Consider the following 21,336-nt stretch of genomic DNA (forward strand, 5'->3'; position numbering starts at 1 on the left):
GACACGCATGCGCAGTAAGAAGACACTGGGACAAAAACAAAAAAACAAATGTAGAGTTCTGAAAAGCTGCTAAAACAATCCAAAGTAACGTTAGATATTAATACATATTCATTATTAAACATTTTAGTATCTACATTTTACCAAAATGTTAGCTATTAGCTAGTATTTATGCGGATGAGAAAATAGTATGTAATACTATTTAGTAGCCTAATAGTAATAGTATAACAGTCTGTTTTGTGAAGAAGAAACCCAGCAAGCATTTTTGTTTTTAAAAGATGTCTAATAGGCGTCTAAACATAGTCGTCTCAGCTAAAACAAGGCTAAATTTGGGCTGTTAGTGAAAATCGGCCACTAGGCCAACACTTTCAAATAAACAGAAATGAATGACTACACATATATTCTGTCTAATCTGTCTATTTGACAACTAGTCTAGTTTTGGGCTATTCTTAGATGTGTAGATTTTCACTGACAGCCAAAGTTTAGCATTGAGGTAAAGTTAGTCTTATATTCACACATTCGTTCAGTGGCAACTTGTGAAATGCTCCCTATATTGTTTAACATGGTTCTTTGAATATTAGGTCTGAAATCACATGTAAATATATTTAAAACAACATTAACACCATTTATTTGACTGTAAACAATGTTGTACTTTGATTGTCATTGGATGATATTATGATTTCACTATTAAAAATTGGCAAAGAATATTTTGTAAAAGTTTTATTAAGGAAAAAGTCAGAATTTACGAATATTAAACCAACTTTACCTCAATAACTTCAGCCTTGTTTTAGCCAAGCTGTCTACGTTTAGATGTCTATTAGACGTCTATTAAACTCAAAATTGTTTGCAGGAAAGAAAGTTTTGTAAGAAAATAATTAAAATATTGCGAATATTATTAACAAGTATGACATAAAACATATGACATAATGCAAAAAAAGTGTTAAGTACATTTATGACGAATTACAGTTGCATGACAGTTGGGGAACCACTGACAATGGGTTTTCCAAGTACAGGTAGCCTAAACACTGTACATATATTGTCATGTGTTTAATTGGTCTTTTGACCTCCATCTGCCTAAGTGGAGAAAAAGAAAATCCCCTGTAAGATTTATCTCTCCTTGGAACACAAGACTCTACAGCTGCAAAGCCTACTTCTGGAAACCACCTTCAATCTCTCACCTCCTCTCTGCTGTATCAGATTTTTAGAAGGATCTTGATCTTTCAGTTTTAATAATTCACGATGACCTAAAGTTATGGAGAAAAATGAAGTTAGTTCCCCAGTCGCATTTTCTGAATGACACTTTCAAGCTGCTGCATGAAACTTCAGAAGATATTTGGTACATGCTGCATTAGATTATCTACATGTTAGGAATGCCAAAGGTAATGAATGTAATTATTTTGTTTCACAGCATACAGATAGCTAGAATCCCCACAGTCACTAATCTGATACTGTTTGTGCTAAATTCATTCACATCTGCATGACATTTAACTTTGACATGTCTAAATTTAACTTAAAACAAACACATTCAGCACTACAGACATACAGATGCTTCATTGCTTCATGCTTACTTTGAGTGACCCAGATATATCAAGTCTACAGAGTGGGTTGTGATGACATGGGTGGGAGGGGTTCTTTCCATGTGCAGAAAAAGCAACTTTATATCTTTATTTTAAAAGATCGTGATTTTGTATCTTATTCATATGAAAACAACTTTTAGAGGGAGAAAAACTATTTAAATTGCACTTCTTAAAAAAGGCAAAATTACAAGAAGTTAGAATTACGAGAAGGCTAAAATCAGTTGTGAAACATGAAATCACATTTCTGAGATAAAATCTGAATGTTTAGATATCTTTAAGTTGTGAAAGGAAGTCAGTATTGTGAGATAAGAATTCACAAATAACCTTCATGACTTCAGAATTGTGATATATAAACCCAAATGTGAGTTAGTTCAGATTTTTTTCTCACATGCAAGTGGGATGTAAACAGATTTCATGAAATGCATGCATGAAAAAAAACACCAATGTGCCAAACAACCAAATAGTTTCATACTGTGATGATAGCGCTTGAGCATTACATGGGTAGAGGGTTCTTTCCATGTGCAAAAAAGCAAGTCTCATAATTTTTTATTTTTAACTACTTCACAATGTATTAGTGATTTAATTTGGACATAATGTGATTTCTATGACAAAATGTTGCCTTTGGGAAACAAAAAAACAATAAAAACATTATGGTTCACTACTAACCCAACCCTTGAGCCTATATAAACCAACGCATCAAGCCACTATGTTTGATGTAATTTAACATTTCTGATAGGTAATATAATTATGAGGTAGCATCCAGATATAAATAAACATTTGATTGACCCATGATTCACCTTCAGTGTGGTATGTGTGTGCGGTGGGGGATGTTTCATTCATGCCACTTTCTAAAATGTGTTACCCACAGTATGTGTCGGTGGCAGTATCATGTCAGGAAAAACAGATATAACATTCATTATTTTAATTAGGCCTTAAACAGAGGTCAGTCTCTGTCTCACATATCAATGCATGTCTCTGTGTGGTATTTGTTTCCAGACTGACTCACAAATATTTTGAGGTCACAACTATGATGCAATGGAAAACTGTGCACTTTTACATTGCTGCACACATGCATCTGCATTGAGTGATTCTCCTTGTGCAATTGATGTTTACTCAAACACTATTTGAGGCAACAGGGTTAAAACAGTTGTCATCATCAATTATTCATCAAAATTAGTTTGAACAACTAATACTGAACAACAGTCATGTCATAGGGACTTTCCATTTGAGCAAGTCTTCAATAATTCTGTATTTCAGCTATACTTCAGTTGTAATTTGCTAATCGTCTGATTGGTCAACTGTCACATTCTTCAGTCAATTATTCATTCAATAATTTTCTTCAGCTTAGACCCTTTATTCATCATGGGTCGTCACTGCGGAATGAACCGCCAACTTACCCAGCATATGTTTTACACAGCGGGTGCCCTTCCAGCTGCAACCCAGTACTGGAAAATACCCATACACTCTCACATTCATTCACACACCCCCACACACACACACACACACACTCATACACCATGGCCAATTTAGTTTAATCAATTCACCTATAGCGCATGTCTTTGGACTGTAGGGGAAACCAGAGCACCCAGGAGAAACCCACGCGAACATGAAGAGAACATGCAAACTCCACACAGAAATGGCAACTGACGCAGCCGTTGCTCGAACCAGCAACTTTCCTGCTGTGAGCAACTTTTTTATTTACTTTTTTATTATCTGTGCAATGTAATTCATATGTTATTGTGGATTTATGTTGTCATAAAACAGAAAATTGTTATAATGTGTGTTGAGATATGACTAAGTCATAAATCATTATCTGTTGCATAGACAAGTGTACTTGGGAAAGAAAATGGCGACTAAGTGTTTTCTTTTTTTAATGAAGCACCCCCAGTGATAACCCCTCCTTGTTCTGCAATGGATGGATGAGCGCGCCAGCTAGCGCGCAGACACAACAGATGCGCGTTCACGAGCTGCGAGCTCTGCTGAGCACGTGCATGAGCGTCAGTGGTCAGAAACAATGGCTCACGCTGACCGAAATGATAAGTGACGGTCACAATATGTCAGCCAAGTGAGTGCAATCGGCAGACAACATATAAAACAAATTATATAGACCACAGCCAGCATGGGTGTGTTGTGACAGAGAAAGTTTGCTGGTTACTTTTGGTTATTCTGCAATTACGTATACTATCACATGGCAACAGGTTGGACATGTCGGAGAAGAACTTAAACAAGCTGCTCTACTTTTCCGTCCAGACCTGACCGTGAAATTCAGTAACAAAATGTGCTTTACATTGTGTATTGTGTAACACTGTTCCTCGACGCAAAGTGAAATTCATAAGCAACCAAGTGGAACATTTCTGGAAAAGGAAAAGCGAAACTGTTGCAACCCAATGAATGCGAGAATTCTGGAAAACGTAGTTTATTAAAATGATTCACAGGAAATTAACGATGACACAGGGTTTTCAGCGTAACTGTCTCTCCATAAAGGAAAACGTGCATTTAGGAATGGGGAACTTTAAAAACTGCCCCAATCGAAATAATGTTTTTGAAAAGTTTATCTGTACGGCTCAGCGGTTGTTTTGCGTTTGAATAGCTTCGCAGAAGAAAGAAAATTCTGCACAGATATTTAGGCGCAACACTGCTGGATTCACATTTCGATACACGGATAGCAGTTCGAACCTCTGACAAATGACTCTTATGATCCGGTTCTTTTATGGAATCAAATACACACAGCCTTCAGCCGCGTCACTGTGTTGACCAACTCGAGCAAATGACTCTTATGAGCTGATTCTTGTTAGTGACACGGCGAATCAATTATTACCTTATGTCCTACTTAAAAAGAAACTAAAACATCCCATAATACTTTCCGTATGTCCCATTGATGTGTACAACACTTGAAGTTTGGTTCTCTTGCTTGGAAGTAGACAAAGCCCAAACATTTCTGTATTAGCTGGTTATTTCAGCGCATTAGTAGTAGCTTATTTATAAATATGATGTGTTAAAGTTGTGTAATCAGTTTTGTTATAAATAGTGGTATTTTGAAAAATATGTCTAGGCTACATCTACCACGTTTTTTTAATATGTTTGAAGTTTGTAATTACTGATTTGCATTTCTTTTATTAAAAAGCCACGAAAATGTAACATTTAGATTAATTTATTACAAATTTAGTTGATTATTTAAAACGAATAATAATTGTTATTAATTTTAACAAACATAATTTAAACCGTTTTAAATATTCTTTTAAAATCTAACTGAATTTGTTAAAGGGAGTCGCGACTGGAACCACAAGCCAGTTTTTCTCACCATCCCTCATTAGAGTACAGCAGCTTCAGTACCGCAGAAACAGCGATAAACTCGAGAGAGGATGCCCGGACCCCCTCACGCTCTGTTTCTCCTTGTTTGCCAAACTTTCACTCCCACTCAGAGTCCACATTGTCCTCCAAGAAACGCGCTGCCACCCCTCCCTGCCTCTTTACCTCCAAAAACACAATATAATTGTTCCAAAAGCACAACAGTGGACGATTAGCGCGGACCTCTTGCTCAAAAGGCGCTCTTCTCAGTGAATAGTCGAGCGGATGGTGCGCATGCGCAAGACCCGAGGCGCCAAATTTAGCGGGAGGGAGAAAGACAGCCCAGCTTTGTCTGATGGATCTGTTTACAATATCGCACACTCCACTAGAGAGCTTAATATCAGCACTTCCTCCTCGAAGAGGAGCTGACAGCACTCCACCTTAGCACACTTGAGCCGAGCGCACTCACCATCACATCTCTACCTTCCTCTCGAACAGCGGGATGGCGAGGCGGCACAGACACAGGTGAGTTTTAAAACTTATGCATTATGATGAAAACTTTCGCGCATGTATTTCCTTATACTGTGAGAATGCGCTCCACAGCCACATGGAGGTATATATATGTACACACGTATAAACGGCTTGTCCTAAGAACATTGTATTTCAGAAAAGGCATGCTCAAAATGAGAGCTTTGTTGCATTTTTATAATCGCACGCATCTTAGTCTGCGAGGACTGGCATTTGTTGTGGCCGCGCGCGCTGAACAGGTGGATGGCATGTGCGCTCTCCGCTCGCGCCCGCGCGCGGTGGTCTCGCGCTCGCGTTCATTTACATTTTCATTCATCCACCTGCGCGTGCGAGTCCGCTGGACAGGTTAAGGTTTGATTCGGTACTTCCCCAAAAAGAAGAACACTCATTTAGATTCAGAAACAACAGAGGAGAGCCGCAATGTCAGCGGCTGTGTAGCGTAGTTGAAAAATAGCGGGCGATTGCCAAAAACATCTCGGTGTGTTCGCGTACTATTTCTACTAACTGAGTTTTACTCTTTTTCGGAAATGGCTCTGAATTATATCGTTTGGATTAATTTTGAGATTACACGTGAGCCGGATGGATTATAATCACTGAGTTTTCTAAATCCGCTTTACATTTGTCGGTTGTAATAACTAGCGTGGTATTATAGTCTTAAAGGGATAGTTCGACCCTACATGAAATGCTGTCATCGTTCACACACCCTCATGCTGATCTTAAACTGTTGTAACTTTAGCGTCGAACAAAATTAAATAAATGAAAATGAGGCAGAATGCGAGTGAGGGTCTGACAGTCTCGCGAGCCATTCACTTTCACTGCATCTTGTTTCTATTCAAGTGAATGGAGACTGCGGCTGTCATTCTGCCTGTTTCCTTTTGATGAAATATTACGATAAAAGATGAAACAAAACTATAAGTTCAGCAGGTTAATTTTGTCTTTTTAAGTTTACTTCAAATTTTGGAGCGTTTACAGTTAGCTAAATTCACTTTAATGTATATTAAGTTCACACAACGGGTTAAAAGTGAGAGTATTTCGTTGTATTTGTCACTTAAGCTAATAATAAACTACTCAAAAATTCCTCTGAATTAGTTTTCAGCCACAGTGAGACTATTTTGACAGGTATTTAAAGTCACAGTACAGTTACTCAGCGCACACTAAAGATGAAACCATATATTTGACTACATATTTGCTTGGACTAGGTGCGTTCTGAGTTTTACATTTCAGTGTAAACACTTGTAATCAATGCAGCGAGCTATCATCCTTATCTTTTGTTTTGAGTACTCGCATTAAGGATAAACATGAGATTTAAAAGTACATACACATACACCTGTGGCACAAAGGCAAGGGGAACATTGTTCTCCACGTCTGCTTGTGCTCAACCCTGATTGGCCCAGAGCCGGCCAGGTGAGATGGTTTTGACAGTACCTGTGCAGGTCTAAACACGCTTCTATCATGAAACAGTGCCAGTCCACGCACACGCTTGCTGTTTCTGTGGAAACCAAAAACACCAGAACAGGTTTCTGTGAGCGTGTCCCCCCTGCACCCTAACCTGCCGGCTGTACTGGTTCATCCACTCCAGTTTTGTGTTGACTGTGTTATCGCTTAATTTTTCTATAACGCGTGATAGATGTATGGAGGTGAAAGGGTGCTATTTGTGTATGTCACCAACACACATCTGGTTCATGAAGATTCCTCCCCACTCTTCTTATTAGTGCTCTCTCTATTATTTATTCTATATTTACCCTTGGTTTGCTGTTTTATTATTACCCCCCCTTCCCCCCCCCCACCCGACTCACCCTCTCTTTGATACCTTACTCTCTTTATCTCACAGTTGATCATTTCTCTCCCCCTCAGTGTTTACAGTAGCGACGAAGATGATGATGATGTGGAGATTTATGATCATGACTATGATGGTCCTCATGCCAAGACAGGAAAACGCCACCTCGGCAAGACACGCTGGACCCGTGAGGAGGTACATAAAACTGCTCTTTGCCTTTGTTTAAGTGTTATTTTTGTGCTGTTGTAGTAGTTTAACACTTTGATCTATATTTAATTACAGATATATAATAGCATCTATATTATAAAGATATAGTAACAATGATCTATATTTGCTAACAGCATTTTGACCAATTGCAAATATAAGTAAATTATATATACTTACACACAATATTATTTTTGTAATATTATTAATTTTCGCAATATTATTAATAAATCTTATGATACTATACCAGCTATAGTATCATGATACCAAGTTGTATTGCAATACTGTAAACTCAGATTATAAAGAAAATTTGTCAGAAATACTGTATTTTATGTTATAATAGGCCTATTTGAATTTAATTCATAACTCCCTTATTTTTACATCTAAATGTTATATATAATACAAAAAAAATCTGTAATCTATATTTGAATTATTAGCCCCCCTGTTTATTTTTTCCCAATTTCTGTTTCAAGGAGATTTTTCCAACACATTTCTAAACGTAATAGTTTTAATAACTCATCTCTAATAACTGATTTATTTTATCTTTGCCATGATGCCAGTAAATAATATTTTACTAGATATTTTTCAAGACACTTCTATACAGCTTCAAGTAACATTTAAAGGCTTAACTAGATTAATTAGGTTAACTAGGCAGGATAAGGTAATTAGGCAAGTTATTGTATAATGATGGTTTGTTCTGTAGACTATCGCAAAAAAAATGGCTTAAAGTGGCTAATAATAATAATTTTGACCTTAAAATAGTTTTAAAAAAAGAAAATTATAGTTAAAAAAAAACAAATAAGACTTTCTCCAGAAGAAAATATTATCAGACATACTTTAAAATTTTCCTTGCTCTGTTAAACATAATTTGGTAAATATTTAAAAATATATAAATAAATTAAATATATAATACCACATGTATTAATATTCAGTTTAATAATTGTTAGTGTATTTGCTCTATTTTTGCATTGCTTTGACTTTCAAATGTTTAGGAATAGTTTTTAGGTTGTTTTTGTTTCATACTGTATCTTGTGCATTCATTAACAAATAAATCACTCTGTTTTTACCTGTAGTTAAACTGCTAACTCCTTTGTGAGGTGTTAATTTAAAGGAACACTGACTATGTATTATTTGTTTAATAATTATGCACCCAAGTCTTGACTGTTGAATGCCTACTATTTACAGGATGAAAAGTTAAAGAGGCTGGTAGAGCATCATGGTTCTGAAGACTGGAAAGTCATCGCCAGCTTTCTACCGGTGAGTATGTGTGTTTGTGTCTATGATTTTGGGATAAAGTGTGTGTGTGTGTGTGTACGAATGTGGCTTGTGTATTTAGGCTTTAGGGGGTTAGATTAGGTTATGTGATTAGGTGTGGTGTTTTATAGATGAGAATTTGCATGTGAATAGCCAAAGGATCAGGTACTGCAGAAGTGTGTGCACGTTTTGGAGGATTTTGCATAATTGGGTATTCCTCATTGGTTGGCCTAGTTTGGAACAGAGTCAGATGGGGGGTTAAGGGGGGAGGGAATGGCAAGGTTTCAGAATCCACTGTGCACCTGCATACACACACGGATGTACAAAAAACACACACATACAAATGTGCACTGCAAGGTAGAAACATATGCATACAGTTTCACAGGCACAAACACAACTCGCATACACTCTAGACAGTGATCGCTGCGTGGCAATTTCAACACATGAACAAGAATCAGAAACTAAAGCTGTTTCATTTCTGATTCACTCTCTCTGTGGGGTTTCCGAAACACCTGGGATCCCATGCACAGAACATTGTCCTCTTATTAAACACAACAATTTACTTTAATTCAAGTCACACGCCACATTGACAACCCAACTTTAGTTTCCATTCTCTGTTTATCTAACTGTTCTTGTGTATGTTTCACAGAATCGAACAGATGTTCAATGCCAGCATCGTTGGCAGAAAGTCCTCAACCCTGAACTCATTAAAGGACCATGGACTAAAGAAGAAGACCAACGGGTGAGAATGAAATCCAGCACAAAATAACCATACCACAACCAAAATGTTACCTCAGATAACCAAAATAAGCCACAGGATTGCATTACACAAACCAACAAATTCACATGCAACCAAAAGAAGCTGAGGGGGAAAATAAAGATCCATTGTGCGGGTGTTGTGTTGTAATGATTAACTGGGGAGACCAGGTGTTTCTCCATTTTATCGTCATTTTTACGACCCAGCAGAAGTCATTAGCAGGTGTATTTAGCAGATATTCAGCATAATACCACTATCTGTATCTGTGTGCAATCCTAAAACACTTATGCAATGTTAGTTCCCTTTCTCTCTGGGCTGGTTCTGGCCTCCTCCTCTAATTCTTTCCACTTCTAATGCATGCTTTTCTGGCCTAATGGTTTCAGGTGATTGAGTTGGTGCAGAAGTACGGCCCCAAACGTTGGTCAGTAATCGCAAAGCATTTAAAGGGGCGAATCGGAAAGCAGTGTAGAGAGCGCTGGCACAACCATCTAAACCCTGAGGTGAAGAAGACGTCCTGGACTGAGGAAGAAGATCAAATCATTTACCAGGCGCACGAGAAACTTGGAAACCGATGGGCCGAGATTGCCAAGTTACTTCCGGGAAGGTAAATGAATGCTGCTAAAAGGGATAGTTCACCCAAAAATGAACTATTTTCTCATCCTTCACTCTTTCCACACCTATTTGAGTTTCTTTATTCTGTTAGACACAAAGGAAGATACTTTGAAGAATGCTAAAACCTGTAACCATTGATTTCCATAGTAAGTTTTTTCTACTATGGAAGTCAATGGTTACAGTTTTCCAGCTCTCCTTGGAGTAACCTCTATTATGTTCAACAGAAAGTTTTAAAAGTTTGGAAGAACTTGAGGGTGAGTAAATAGTGAGTAAATAAAAAAAAATCTGTAAACGATCCCTTTAATTACTCTTATTGTATATGTTTATATGTGATAATGACAATCTCTTATCGTTCTCTCATCAACAGAACCGATAATGCCATCAAGAATCACTGGAACTCCACTATGCGGCGGAAAGTGGAGCAAGAAGGTTATTTGCAGCACGCTGCTAAAGTCAGCCCAACTCCGCTAAACAACAGCTATTCTAAACCTCACCTCCTGAACTACAATCACACACCAAGCAACACATCCATGCCTGCCTCCTCCATGAGCAATCAGTATCCATACTACACTGAATCATCACGGGTAGGTAGCCTATGTTTACCTATTAAAACAACACCATTGTTAGTCAGCTTATATGAACACTGTTTTTTTTTTCTCATGTTCAGGTGCCATTTCCACTTGCTCTCCAGTTAAACATCTTGAACTTTCCACAACATGGCACTGCTGCTATCCAGGTAACCAATGATCAGATTTGCTTTGTAGTTTTATTTAGCAGGAATGCATTAAAGCAGTTGTTTTCAGATAAATGCTGTTTTAAGATACTTCACAAAATGTTCGAGCAACACAACTGTTTTCATTTCAGTGTTGATAAAGAAATATTTTATGATGAATTCTGAAAGATCACATGACACTGAAGCTTGGAGTCATTTCGAATTCCGTTTACCATTTTATACCTTCTTATTATCCTTTCTGATCAAATAAATGCATCTTTATTAGTACAAATAAACGTAAAACAGATTATTTAAATTCCTTTTGTATTGTCATTTTTGATCAAATAAATTCATCCTCACTGAGGATAAGATACTTCTTTCCAAAATATAAAACATTCATACAGGATATATACAACAAATCCATTATACTGATTCAGGTTATTCAGGAAACTAGCTATACCAGTCTACACTATCTGTTTTAGAGTGTGAATCCTTCAAAAATATGTTATTTTATTGTCCTTTTTGATCAAATAAAGTTTTTCTTATTAACATGAGAGTTCTGTTCAAATACATGCCATAAAAAAATCATGCAGTACATATGCAACACATTTATTAAACAGATATTTTTTATGTGAATCCCTCAAAAAATACACGCTTTCATGTCATTTTTCCCATTTATAATCACAATTTGAGCTTAATAAACAAACACTGAATTTACTTTGCTCTCATCTCACATAGAGACACTACAGCGACGAGGACCCCGAAAAAGAAAAGAGGGTGAAAGAAATCGAGATGCTGTTGATGTCAACAGAAAACGAGCTGAAGGGACAACAGGCACTACCAGTAAGTGTGTCTCTCTGTGCGTGTGTGTGTGTGTTTAATTGGAGGAAGCATCTGGGGGTCTATTTCACATGCTTCAACTGCTTGGCTAAATGATGCAATTGCACCTTATCACACCACAAGCTCTGTTTAACTCCTTGTGCAACTGAGAACCCCCTCCCAACCCTTCACATCATTCAACTCGACAAGTTCCCTTTCTCTCTGACCGCTTTTCCTGCATGCATTCCTCTCTTTCTTTCGCTTAATTTTGCTCTTTTTTTGTTCCCCCACCCAGATCTCCATGAACGGCTACGGTGGCTGGAACAGAGGCTCTTTGGCGGACAGTTCGGTTGGCATTGTTGTTTCAGTCCCGGCTCCATCCCTAGAGCAAGGATGCCTTCCTGAAGAAAGCGCACATGGCAACACAAACAGCCCAAATAACGACTCCAGCTCCACTTTACCAGAGTTTATCGATGCTATTGATTCGGTAAGTTCATCTAAAATGAACAGTGACCATGTATTCATCAGCTAGCATCTAGCGTTAAAGGGATAGTTCACTCAAAAACTAAAAATTCTGTCATCATTTACTCACCTTTCACTTGAGTTTCTTTCTCCTATTAAACAAAAGAGAAGGTATTTTGAAGAAAGTTGAAAACTTGTAACCTTTGACTTCCATAGTATTTGATTTCCAACATACTACTCAATGGTTACAGGTTTTCAGCTCATCTTCTTTAGTGTTCAGCAGAAGAAAGAAACTCCTAAGTGTTTTGAAACCACACGAAAGGCGTGTAAACACTGAGCATTTATCCATTTTTGGTGAACTATCTCTTTGGGTGAAGTATCCTCCTTCATTTTCATAGGCCCCATCAGTCTGGGCCAACAAACACCCTAAAACGGAGTGCCAAACCGGTCAGGGTTCGCCTGCAAACAACGGCAACAGAAGTGCCCCCACTTTTCTTTGCTCAACGCCCAAATATTCATCCGTCAGACACCTGCCTTTTTCTCCCACTCAGGTAGTCTGAAAACCGCATTGAGTCACCCAAATGACTCTGAATTAATCTGTTCACTCTAATACGAATCAGTGTGCATTAGTCAACATGCGTAGGATTCATCAAAAGGTTGCGTTGACATACTAAATCGCATTTATAGCCAACATGAACGCTTTTAACATATTAAATGTATCACCTCAGCTATTAGTGCTACACTTTTATGATGCTTTAACACTTTTATCTCTTTGGTATGACTGTATTGATTTTGCTCTGTTGTTTTCAGTACATCAGTCAAACACTAAAGATAGTGTTTGACTTGAATATTAGATACTAATATACTCTATATACTACTAAGATATACTATATCTTGCACGAAGGACCGCTGTGTTGCTTTCTTAAATGAAATGAATGTCTAATGAGCACTGGGTGATTGGTGTATGATTCTCAGCATGCGATTACACTTTTCATTTCCTCTTATAGCTGTTATTGTTGCACTTAGTTATAATGTTCTTCATTACATGCTGGTATGCTCTAATCATACAATAGCTTAACTTGCTTTTAACCTAGTCTAATAGTATCAAAACTGTTTACTGACACTTATGTGTGAATTTATGCTGATTCTGACCTCATTTGCAGGTCCTCCTACACCTCTGAATGTTAATTATGTGGTTTACAGTTTAATATCTGATTGTTTTCTTCCTTTCTTCTGTTTGCAGTTCTTTAATGCTTCAGTGAGTCCCGATTCAGACAGTCAAAATATACCAGTCACGCCATCGCCGGTCTGCTCCCAGAAAGCACTGCAGCAAGACCTTGCTCTTCGACCTCAGAAGGAAAATGAGCTGTAAGTGCCCTTTTTGATATCATTTATAATTAGGATCTCCTATAGAGATGGAATTACTGAGGTTATAGATCAGGGGTGTTCAAACTCAGTCCTGGGGGGCCGGTGTCTTGCATATTTTAGTTCCAACCTCATTTAAACACATCTGAACCAGCCTATCAAGTTCTTTCTAGGTATACTAGAAAATTCCAGGCAGGTGTGTTGAAGAAAGTTGGAGTTAAACTATGCAGGAAACTGGCCCTTTAGACCCCTCTGTTAAAGATGATGGTAATGAGACAGTGGTTAAGTGATAATGTATATATGGCCATTTTTAGGTTCCGAACTCCCAACCTGAGGCGTTCGATCATGGAGTGTTCTCCTCGCACACCCACTCCATTCAAATCCACACTGACAATGCAGGACAGCAAATACGGACCACTGAAGAGGGTAAGACTTTTTTTTTTTTTTTTTTGAGAACACAAATAAATACACAGTATATACACATAATTTTACAATAGGATAAAATAAATTTTTACATAACAATTACATAAAATATCTATATTTTAAATATAACCATTAAAATTGAATAAATTATTATTATAAATAGCATGAAATAAACTAACTTGCAAGATTATTGTCGTTACTATTATTAGTTCCGTTATTACCAGGGGTCGCCACAGCAGAATGAACCACCAACTTATCTAGCATATGCTTTACATAGCGGATGCCCTTCCAGCCGCAAACCGACACAGAGAAACACCCATACACTTTTGCATTCACACACATACACTACAGCCAGTTTAACTTATTCAATTCACCTATACCACGTCTTTGGACTGTGGGGGAAACCGAAGCACCCAGAGGAAAAATATACATAAAAAATCTAAATGAATTTACATTGTAAAGAAAACTCCATAGAAATAATGGAAAATGTCGTGGTAAAATATTACCAGTGTATTTCCATCTGAATAATTTAAAATACAGTTTAAATAACACAAATATGTAACACGAATCAAATATCCCGGGACTGTTTGCATAAAAAAACTGTCTTAAATATTATTCAAATGTTATTAAATTATTTTCAAAGAACATGATTTAAAATTATTTGATATATTATTATCATTGTCATTTAAATATAAAAAAAATAAAAATAAAAATAAAATACGTGTGTGTGTGTATATATATATATATATATATATATATATATATATATATATATATATATATATATATATATATATATATATATATGATAACAAAATCTATACAAATCTATACAATAAAGGCAATGTACTTGCAGAAAACACCAACAATGACTAAACAAGCAGACATTTCAACAGGATATACAATATGAAACTGTAGAACACTATAAAATATTATTAATAACTTTGGGATTTCCAAAAGCAATCACTAGATGAGGTAATCTAAATGTTATACTAGGTGAAATGAAATATCCAATATCATACAACAAATGAACCCTCTAATAACAGAAACCATTTTGCTTATGCCACATTATGCTTAACTACATTGACATGTTTTATTCAAGTCTGTATTCTGGTTGCAGGTCCACAGTCCTTCGCTGGACTCTGGAGTGGTCGGCACGATTAAACAAGAGCCCCAGGAGTGTGAGATCAGTGTTGGAGGGGTGCATCTAGACCAGCCCCCTCTGAAAAAGATCAAACAGGAGGTGAGTTCAGCTGAATGCAGGCCCCTTCATTTGAATTTGATATTCAAATAGCACAAATGTAAAAACGCCTTGTCTGTACGTTGCGATTTGAATTTGTCAGTAATATCAGCATGCAGTCAAACTCCATCAGAGTGAGGCTGTGAATTGTGAGATTGTAAAAGTACTGTAAATTATGCCCGGTATAGTCAAAGATCTGTTGTAATAATTGTCAATCTTTTGGATTTGTAGGTGGAGTCAGTGTGTCTTCAGTGGGAGGGGCAAGATCTCCACACTCAGCTGTTCCCTTCTAATGGCCCCGCCCACGACATGCCTGTGAGTATCTTCGTTACGCTTTTATACGACGAATGCTACAGTTGTCAGCATTATTTTGATGTTTGACGGTTGTGTTTTTATAGGATCTGCTGACTAGCTCTGTGCTGATGCTTCCCAACACAGAGAAGACTGAGGACGGACACAAAGCTGCCCAGTTGCCCCGCAGACCCATAGGAAGTCCTTTGCAGGTATAATATTTACATATTCACTCCTGTGTAGCTATGTGAAAAGTTTTCAGAACTTATGTTTTAGTAAATTCATTTCAATTCAGCTTTATTTGTATAGCGCTTTTACAATGTAGATTGTGTCAAAGCAGCTTCACATAAAAGATCATAGTAAAATGAAATAGTGTAGTTCAGTTTTTAAAGATTAAGTTCAGTTCAGTTTAGCTCAGTTTATTGTGGTTTAATAAGTACATTTCGATTACCTTTCTAATACAACAAAATACAAATACAAAAAAAAAATAGGAGCTTTTTTTTTTAAATGCTTTTAAAAAGTATTTAAAAAATCAGACATCGCATAAGGATGTATTGTATTAAACATTACAGCTAATTTGGCCTTTCAAGTTAGATGGGTGCTGGATGAGGTCATCTGAATTAAAAAATAGGGGAAATTATTGTTTACAACTAAAGTTTCGATATCCAGGGTGTCCACGGGATCTTTAAAAGTATTAAAAGTTGATAAATCAGTCATGAAAAAATTAAGGCTGTTAAAAAGTATTACAAAGTCTTAATCGAGTTTTTACGAGGTCTTAAATTTTGTTTAAGCATTGTCCAAAGTGTTTGACTCCAAAAAAGCATAAATATATTTATTTTCCTCCTAATATTAACAATAACATCCTCAATCCATGCAATTGGTTTGGGCCAAGCTCCTCCATCCGAGTGATGTCGCGTAATTTGCGACAAACGTGGGAAGGGGATGTGACGCTCTCTGCATGTAACAAAACCATAAACCGAAACAGACAGAAAAATGTGAAAATGTAAGTTTGCATTCTCCTGGTTGAAGAAAGACGAGTTTAAACAGTGGCTAAAGCCTGTCGCTGAAAACAAGCTTTGTTTCTTCCGAGTTCTGTGGCATGGTTGTGATCCATTGATTTATTTAACTACAACTGTTTATTAAGAGCTGTTTATTAAGTTAAAGGTTTTATACTGATTAAAACTTGAAGTGGCGATGAGGTCTTAAAATATTATGAGTAGGTCTTTAAAAAGTCTTAAAAAGGTACTGAAATTACCTTTAGGATTCCTGCATATACTCTAATATAAAGCCTTAGCACATAACCAGTATGCTACCGATACACATTCTGATTGCCTGGTTTAAAATGTTTCATTCAGAATTATATTTTGGTTCCAAGAGTAAACACCAGTGTTAGTAAATAATGCACACACCCCTGTTACGTTTGGCTATCAGAAAGTATCGCATTGAAATTTTTAATGCAATGATTTGAGCTATATGTAGAATACTAGCGACACCGGTGGTCATTAAGTGAATTGCATCCAACAACCTGTTGCCCATGCTTACACTAGTGTACAAGCAACGTACTGACAAAAATTGGGATTACATTTGCAAAATGTACAAACTTAGAGTGATGTTTCCATGAATGTATGTTGCACTTTTAGATTAATGGATGCTGCACGCCTTTCCTCTTAACATTAAATTAAAGGCCACAAAACAAATAAATTTAAAAAAGCGGGATCTGATCATAGCAACATGGATATGTTTCCACAAGCTCAGCCATGCACCCTTATGGATATAAAGCTATTGCACTCTACAGATCTGGCTATGTGAAAGTAAACTTTTCTTTGCATTGACATAGCAGTACAGAATAGCTGTTTCAACATTATACTGAACATTTATTATTAGAACATTTATTATTGATTGATTGATTTTATTTGACAGTTTGAACAAAAATATACCAACAAGTCCAGTTAGAATAATTCATACATATTTTAAAAACTGTCAAGGATAAAATACACAAAAAAAGCCACAGACTTATTTCCATTGTGGTCCTCGATGATCTTAAAAACTGAACAAGCGAATTATAAATGCAAATATTAACATTATATTAACTTTAACCTTCATTTTTTTTAATTGCTCTTCTAAAAACACTCTCAAATTGAATCTCTTTTAAACTCATAGGCAATACATTAAAGAATTTCTACCTGTTTCACTCTAATCTAATCTACAAGGATAAACATGCCTGCTACTGGCTTTTGTAAAATGAAATAAACTAAAATATAATAATCAAGAAAATATTTGGGTACCATTTTCTTTATAATCCTAAACACCATCACTAATATTTACCCTTTTTAAAAAAAAAATACTTTTACTATAATGCTCATTATGTAAATGTGTCAGTGGAGGTACTTTTATAACAATTCTACACAACGTATTTTGTTTTTTGTTATTATTTTGTTCTGTTAACACTAGTGCATTTAGTTTAGTCATGATTGCGGCTAGCATCTGGACTACTCGGACATGTTCAATTTGTAAAAATGGAGCATTTTAAAAACACTAAAGACCCAGTTTTAGTTTGGAAATGCTTTTTATGTTTGTTTTAGTATAGCTTGAAATAGAGATTTTCTTAAATGGAGGCATGGCTATCTACGATCACTGTCTGATTGGTCATCTAAACTATTGCATATCCTTCGCCGATTCGTCAAGCCACTACCATATGATTTTTACACAACCAGTAGACTTCAAGTATGAATGCGGGCAAAATATGTGTATGCCCAGAAAGTGCGAATAGTCAGATATCATACATTTTACACCGTATAATGGAGTGATGGAGTTTGTTTTGCCTAAATGAGGAGTGTTTTCATTCTAAAATACGGTTTCATAACAAAAACAGTTTGTTTGGGGCTGTTGTGAAAAGTAGCTAATACTTGAAAATGCATATTTTTAGTGTCTTTAATGTATTAATGTTACTTGCGTAGTTTGTATGTACAACTATATAGTAGCATTTGGTAGTAGCACATATTTGGCTTTATGACTCCAGGTGCTGAATTGCACCATAAACTTGTAAAAGTAATGATTTATTAGACACACAAGCGTAGGCTATGCAAAACCTGACCAATCACCTTCATCTCTGAGTTTGATGTACTTCTCTCCATCCTCACTTCCCCTCTCTCTCTCTTCTTTCGTCCATCACAGCAGTTGAACACATGGGAACAGGTGCTTTGTGGGAAGACGGAAGAGCAGACGATTCCCTCTGAAGCCACGCACAAATACCTCAGCAATTATTCTTCGCGAGCTCTGGTCATATGAACGAGAGACATAATGAGACAAAAATAGAAAGGGAAGGAGGAGGGAGAGTGAAAGAAGACAATCATTCTGAAAAGAAGTAAAAAGAGGAACAGTCCCTACACTCGTGGTACATTATTTGGGAGAGGCTGTAAGCCATTTTTGTTTGTAGACTGCACAGTCGATGTTTGGTCGCCAATGTTTAAGCTGTGCCATCATTCAAGGAACCAAAGACATTGTGTTTTTTATATACATATATATATATATATGTTTTGTTTTGTTATTTCTACATTTCTGATTGGAATTTAATAATATTGTATTATATATGTTGTATTATACATGGGAAATAATTGTTTATGTGGGTTCTAATTTTATGGATTTTAATATAAGGAACAATTTGCAGTAATTTATTATTATTTTGTATTAAGAATAATAATTAACTAACTATGACGGGCGCCTTTGCCAGTGTTTGCCCCCAGTATTGCTCACTTTTTTATTCGCTAAATGTGTGTTAATTGTAAGGAGCGCATGTCCTCCTAGCATTATCCGAGTCTTACACCCAAAACCAGACAAAGAGTTGTTCTGGGTGACCAACAAAACTGCCCTTGTATGTATTTCAGACTTATAGCACTGCTGTGTATTTCTGGCTAAAACAAACTGTGCCCGATGCCTACAAAATTAGGCCAGTTTGTGAATTCAACTCAAAATTTGAAGTCATATATCTAGTGTACTCTGCCAGTTTAGTAGTGTTGCCATTTCAAAAGCTTCAAGATGGAAACCACAACGTTCATTTTTGTATTAGCACTATTTCAGGTTTTAGATCAACTCTTGCAGGAATTTCAACAGAACAAAGTGTTTGTTTGTTTTTGTATTTGCTTCAAAGGTTTACCGAACATTTTCAAATCAAGGTCCAAAGTTGCCTTCGAGATGATATACAACATTTCTTTATGTTTTCATAAACACTTTTTTGTATGACGATTTGTAATCAAATTTACCTTGGTATTTCTAGTTTTTAAACACTGAAATGATTGTTGCTTTTATACGTAGTTGGCTTGTTTTTTGATATTACAATCAGCCTTTTTTGATACTAAGATCCAATCAAAAGCATTGAGGAATAACTTTTTGTTATTCGCTGCCTTTTTGTATTAGCTTCAAGTACAAACACTTTTTATACACTGATTTTGAACTTTTCATACGTTTTTTATACAAACTGCCTTGTAAATAAAGTGTGTTTTTGAGAAAAAATATCTCTGGATTAATGGTTTCTTTTCCACTTTGCATCTCCTAAAATCTATTTACTTTCACAGATGTTCATAAGACCAAAATTAAACTACTTATTGAAATATAGTCGAAAAGACAAACTTAAATGTCTCAAGAACTTTGCATAAAAACATCATACTTGCAAGGAACTTAGTATCCAAATCCATTTTGAGTTTATGTTAATCTTTATGTAAATATCAGTAACCTATTGTACATCTAAAATAAAATAAATAATATTTTAATCACTTATTTGTTATAAAATGTAAGTTAGAATAAAAGTATTAATAAAATTATAACAAAATCCAAAACCCCATTATATACATAGTTGTGCTCCCATTAATCTTTGTTTTATATTAATTTAGGGTCAAAATAAAAGTTTTTTGACATAATATAGGTGTTTTATATATTGTATATTTATTATGTATATGTGATAGGCACACACGCATAGAAACAAAACTATACAAAACAATTGAGTAACATAGATATTTATTCATTCTTTTTTTTCGGCTTAGTCCCTTTATTATTCAGGGGTCGGCACAGCAGAATGAACTGCCAACTTATCCAGCATATGTTTTACGCAGCGAATGCCCTTCCAGCCGCAACCCATTTCTGGGAAACATCCATACACTCATACACTTATATAGACAATTTAGCCTACCCAATTCACCTCTACCGCATGTCTTTGGACTGTGGGGGAAAACGTAGCACCCGGAGGAAACCCACACGAACGCAGGGAGAACATGGAAACTCCACCTCCAGAAAGGCCAACTGACCCACCCGAGGCTCGAACCAGCGACCTTCTTGCTGTGAGGCGTCAGCACCAGGTAGTGCTGTCGCCTCACAGCAAGAAGGTTGCTGGTTCGAGCCTTGGCTGGGTCAGTTGGCATTTCTGTGTGGAGTTTCATGTTTTCCCCTTGTTCGCGTGGTTTTCCTCAAGGTGCTCCAGTTTTCCCCACAGTATATTATATCTACATGTAAATAAACATTTTCTCAAAAATTTGCATGCATATTTGTATTTATACATATGCATATGTAATTTTGATTATACTTTATTGTCATTACACATGTACAAGTACAAGGCAATGAAATGCAGTTCAGGTCTAACCAGGAGTGCAATAGCAGCAAGGGCAGGATATAGGTATAAGTTAGAAAATAGCAATTCTAGAAAAACTCCGGGTAATATTTACAGATGGATGTACTATGAACATTATATACAGGTTGTATTAAATATGAACAGAGACTTATGTCAAAACCAACTTTTATTTTGGATGCAATGAATCGCAATACATTTTATCCCAGCGTTAAATATGTAATTATTTTTTTAAAAATCCAGTAATGTGGTTTCTAAAAAATGTTAACTTGCCCTCTCAAACCATAAAGCCTTAAAAATTCTTATTTCTGGGCAAATTCAAAGAGTCCTGGAATTAAATGTTGATTGATTACAAAAATATATCACTATAAAACCTAAAAGTTAACTTTATCAAATGAAATGAGTGCAGTTACCTC

General features: G+C 36.2%; 1 protein-coding gene across 2 annotated transcripts; it reads left to right on the forward strand.

Moving 5' to 3' along the window:
• The first annotated feature begins 5,194 nt into the window (after positions 1 to 5,194).
• myb (v-myb avian myeloblastosis viral oncogene homolog) lies at positions 5,195 to 19,815 on the forward strand. 2 transcript variants are annotated; one of them, NM_001309822.1, is made up of 16 exons: positions 5,195 to 5,387; positions 7,245 to 7,362; positions 8,557 to 8,628; positions 9,275 to 9,367; positions 9,766 to 9,986; positions 10,362 to 10,578; positions 10,662 to 10,730; positions 11,445 to 11,549; positions 11,821 to 12,012; positions 12,386 to 12,538; positions 13,231 to 13,355; positions 13,667 to 13,778; positions 14,896 to 15,018; positions 15,247 to 15,330; positions 15,414 to 15,518; positions 18,481 to 19,815. In NM_001309822.1, exons 1-16 carry the CDS (start codon positions 5,365 to 5,367, stop codon positions 18,592 to 18,594), a joined length of 1,926 nt encoding a protein of 641 aa, NP_001296751.1. In that variant the 5' UTR covers positions 5,195 to 5,364; the 3' UTR covers positions 18,595 to 19,815. The 2 variants fall into 2 exon arrangements, with proteins under 2 accessions (NP_001296751.1, NP_571341.2); NM_131266.2 differs by lacking the exon at positions 12,386 to 12,538.
• The last annotated feature ends 1,521 nt before the right edge of the window (positions 19,816 to 21,336 follow it).

Source organism: Danio rerio, chromosome 23, assembly GCF_049306965.1.
Source record: "Danio rerio strain Tuebingen ecotype United States chromosome 23, GRCz12tu, whole genome shotgun sequence".
Lineage (NCBI taxonomy): Eukaryota > Metazoa > Chordata > Actinopteri > Cypriniformes > Danionidae > Danio > Danio rerio.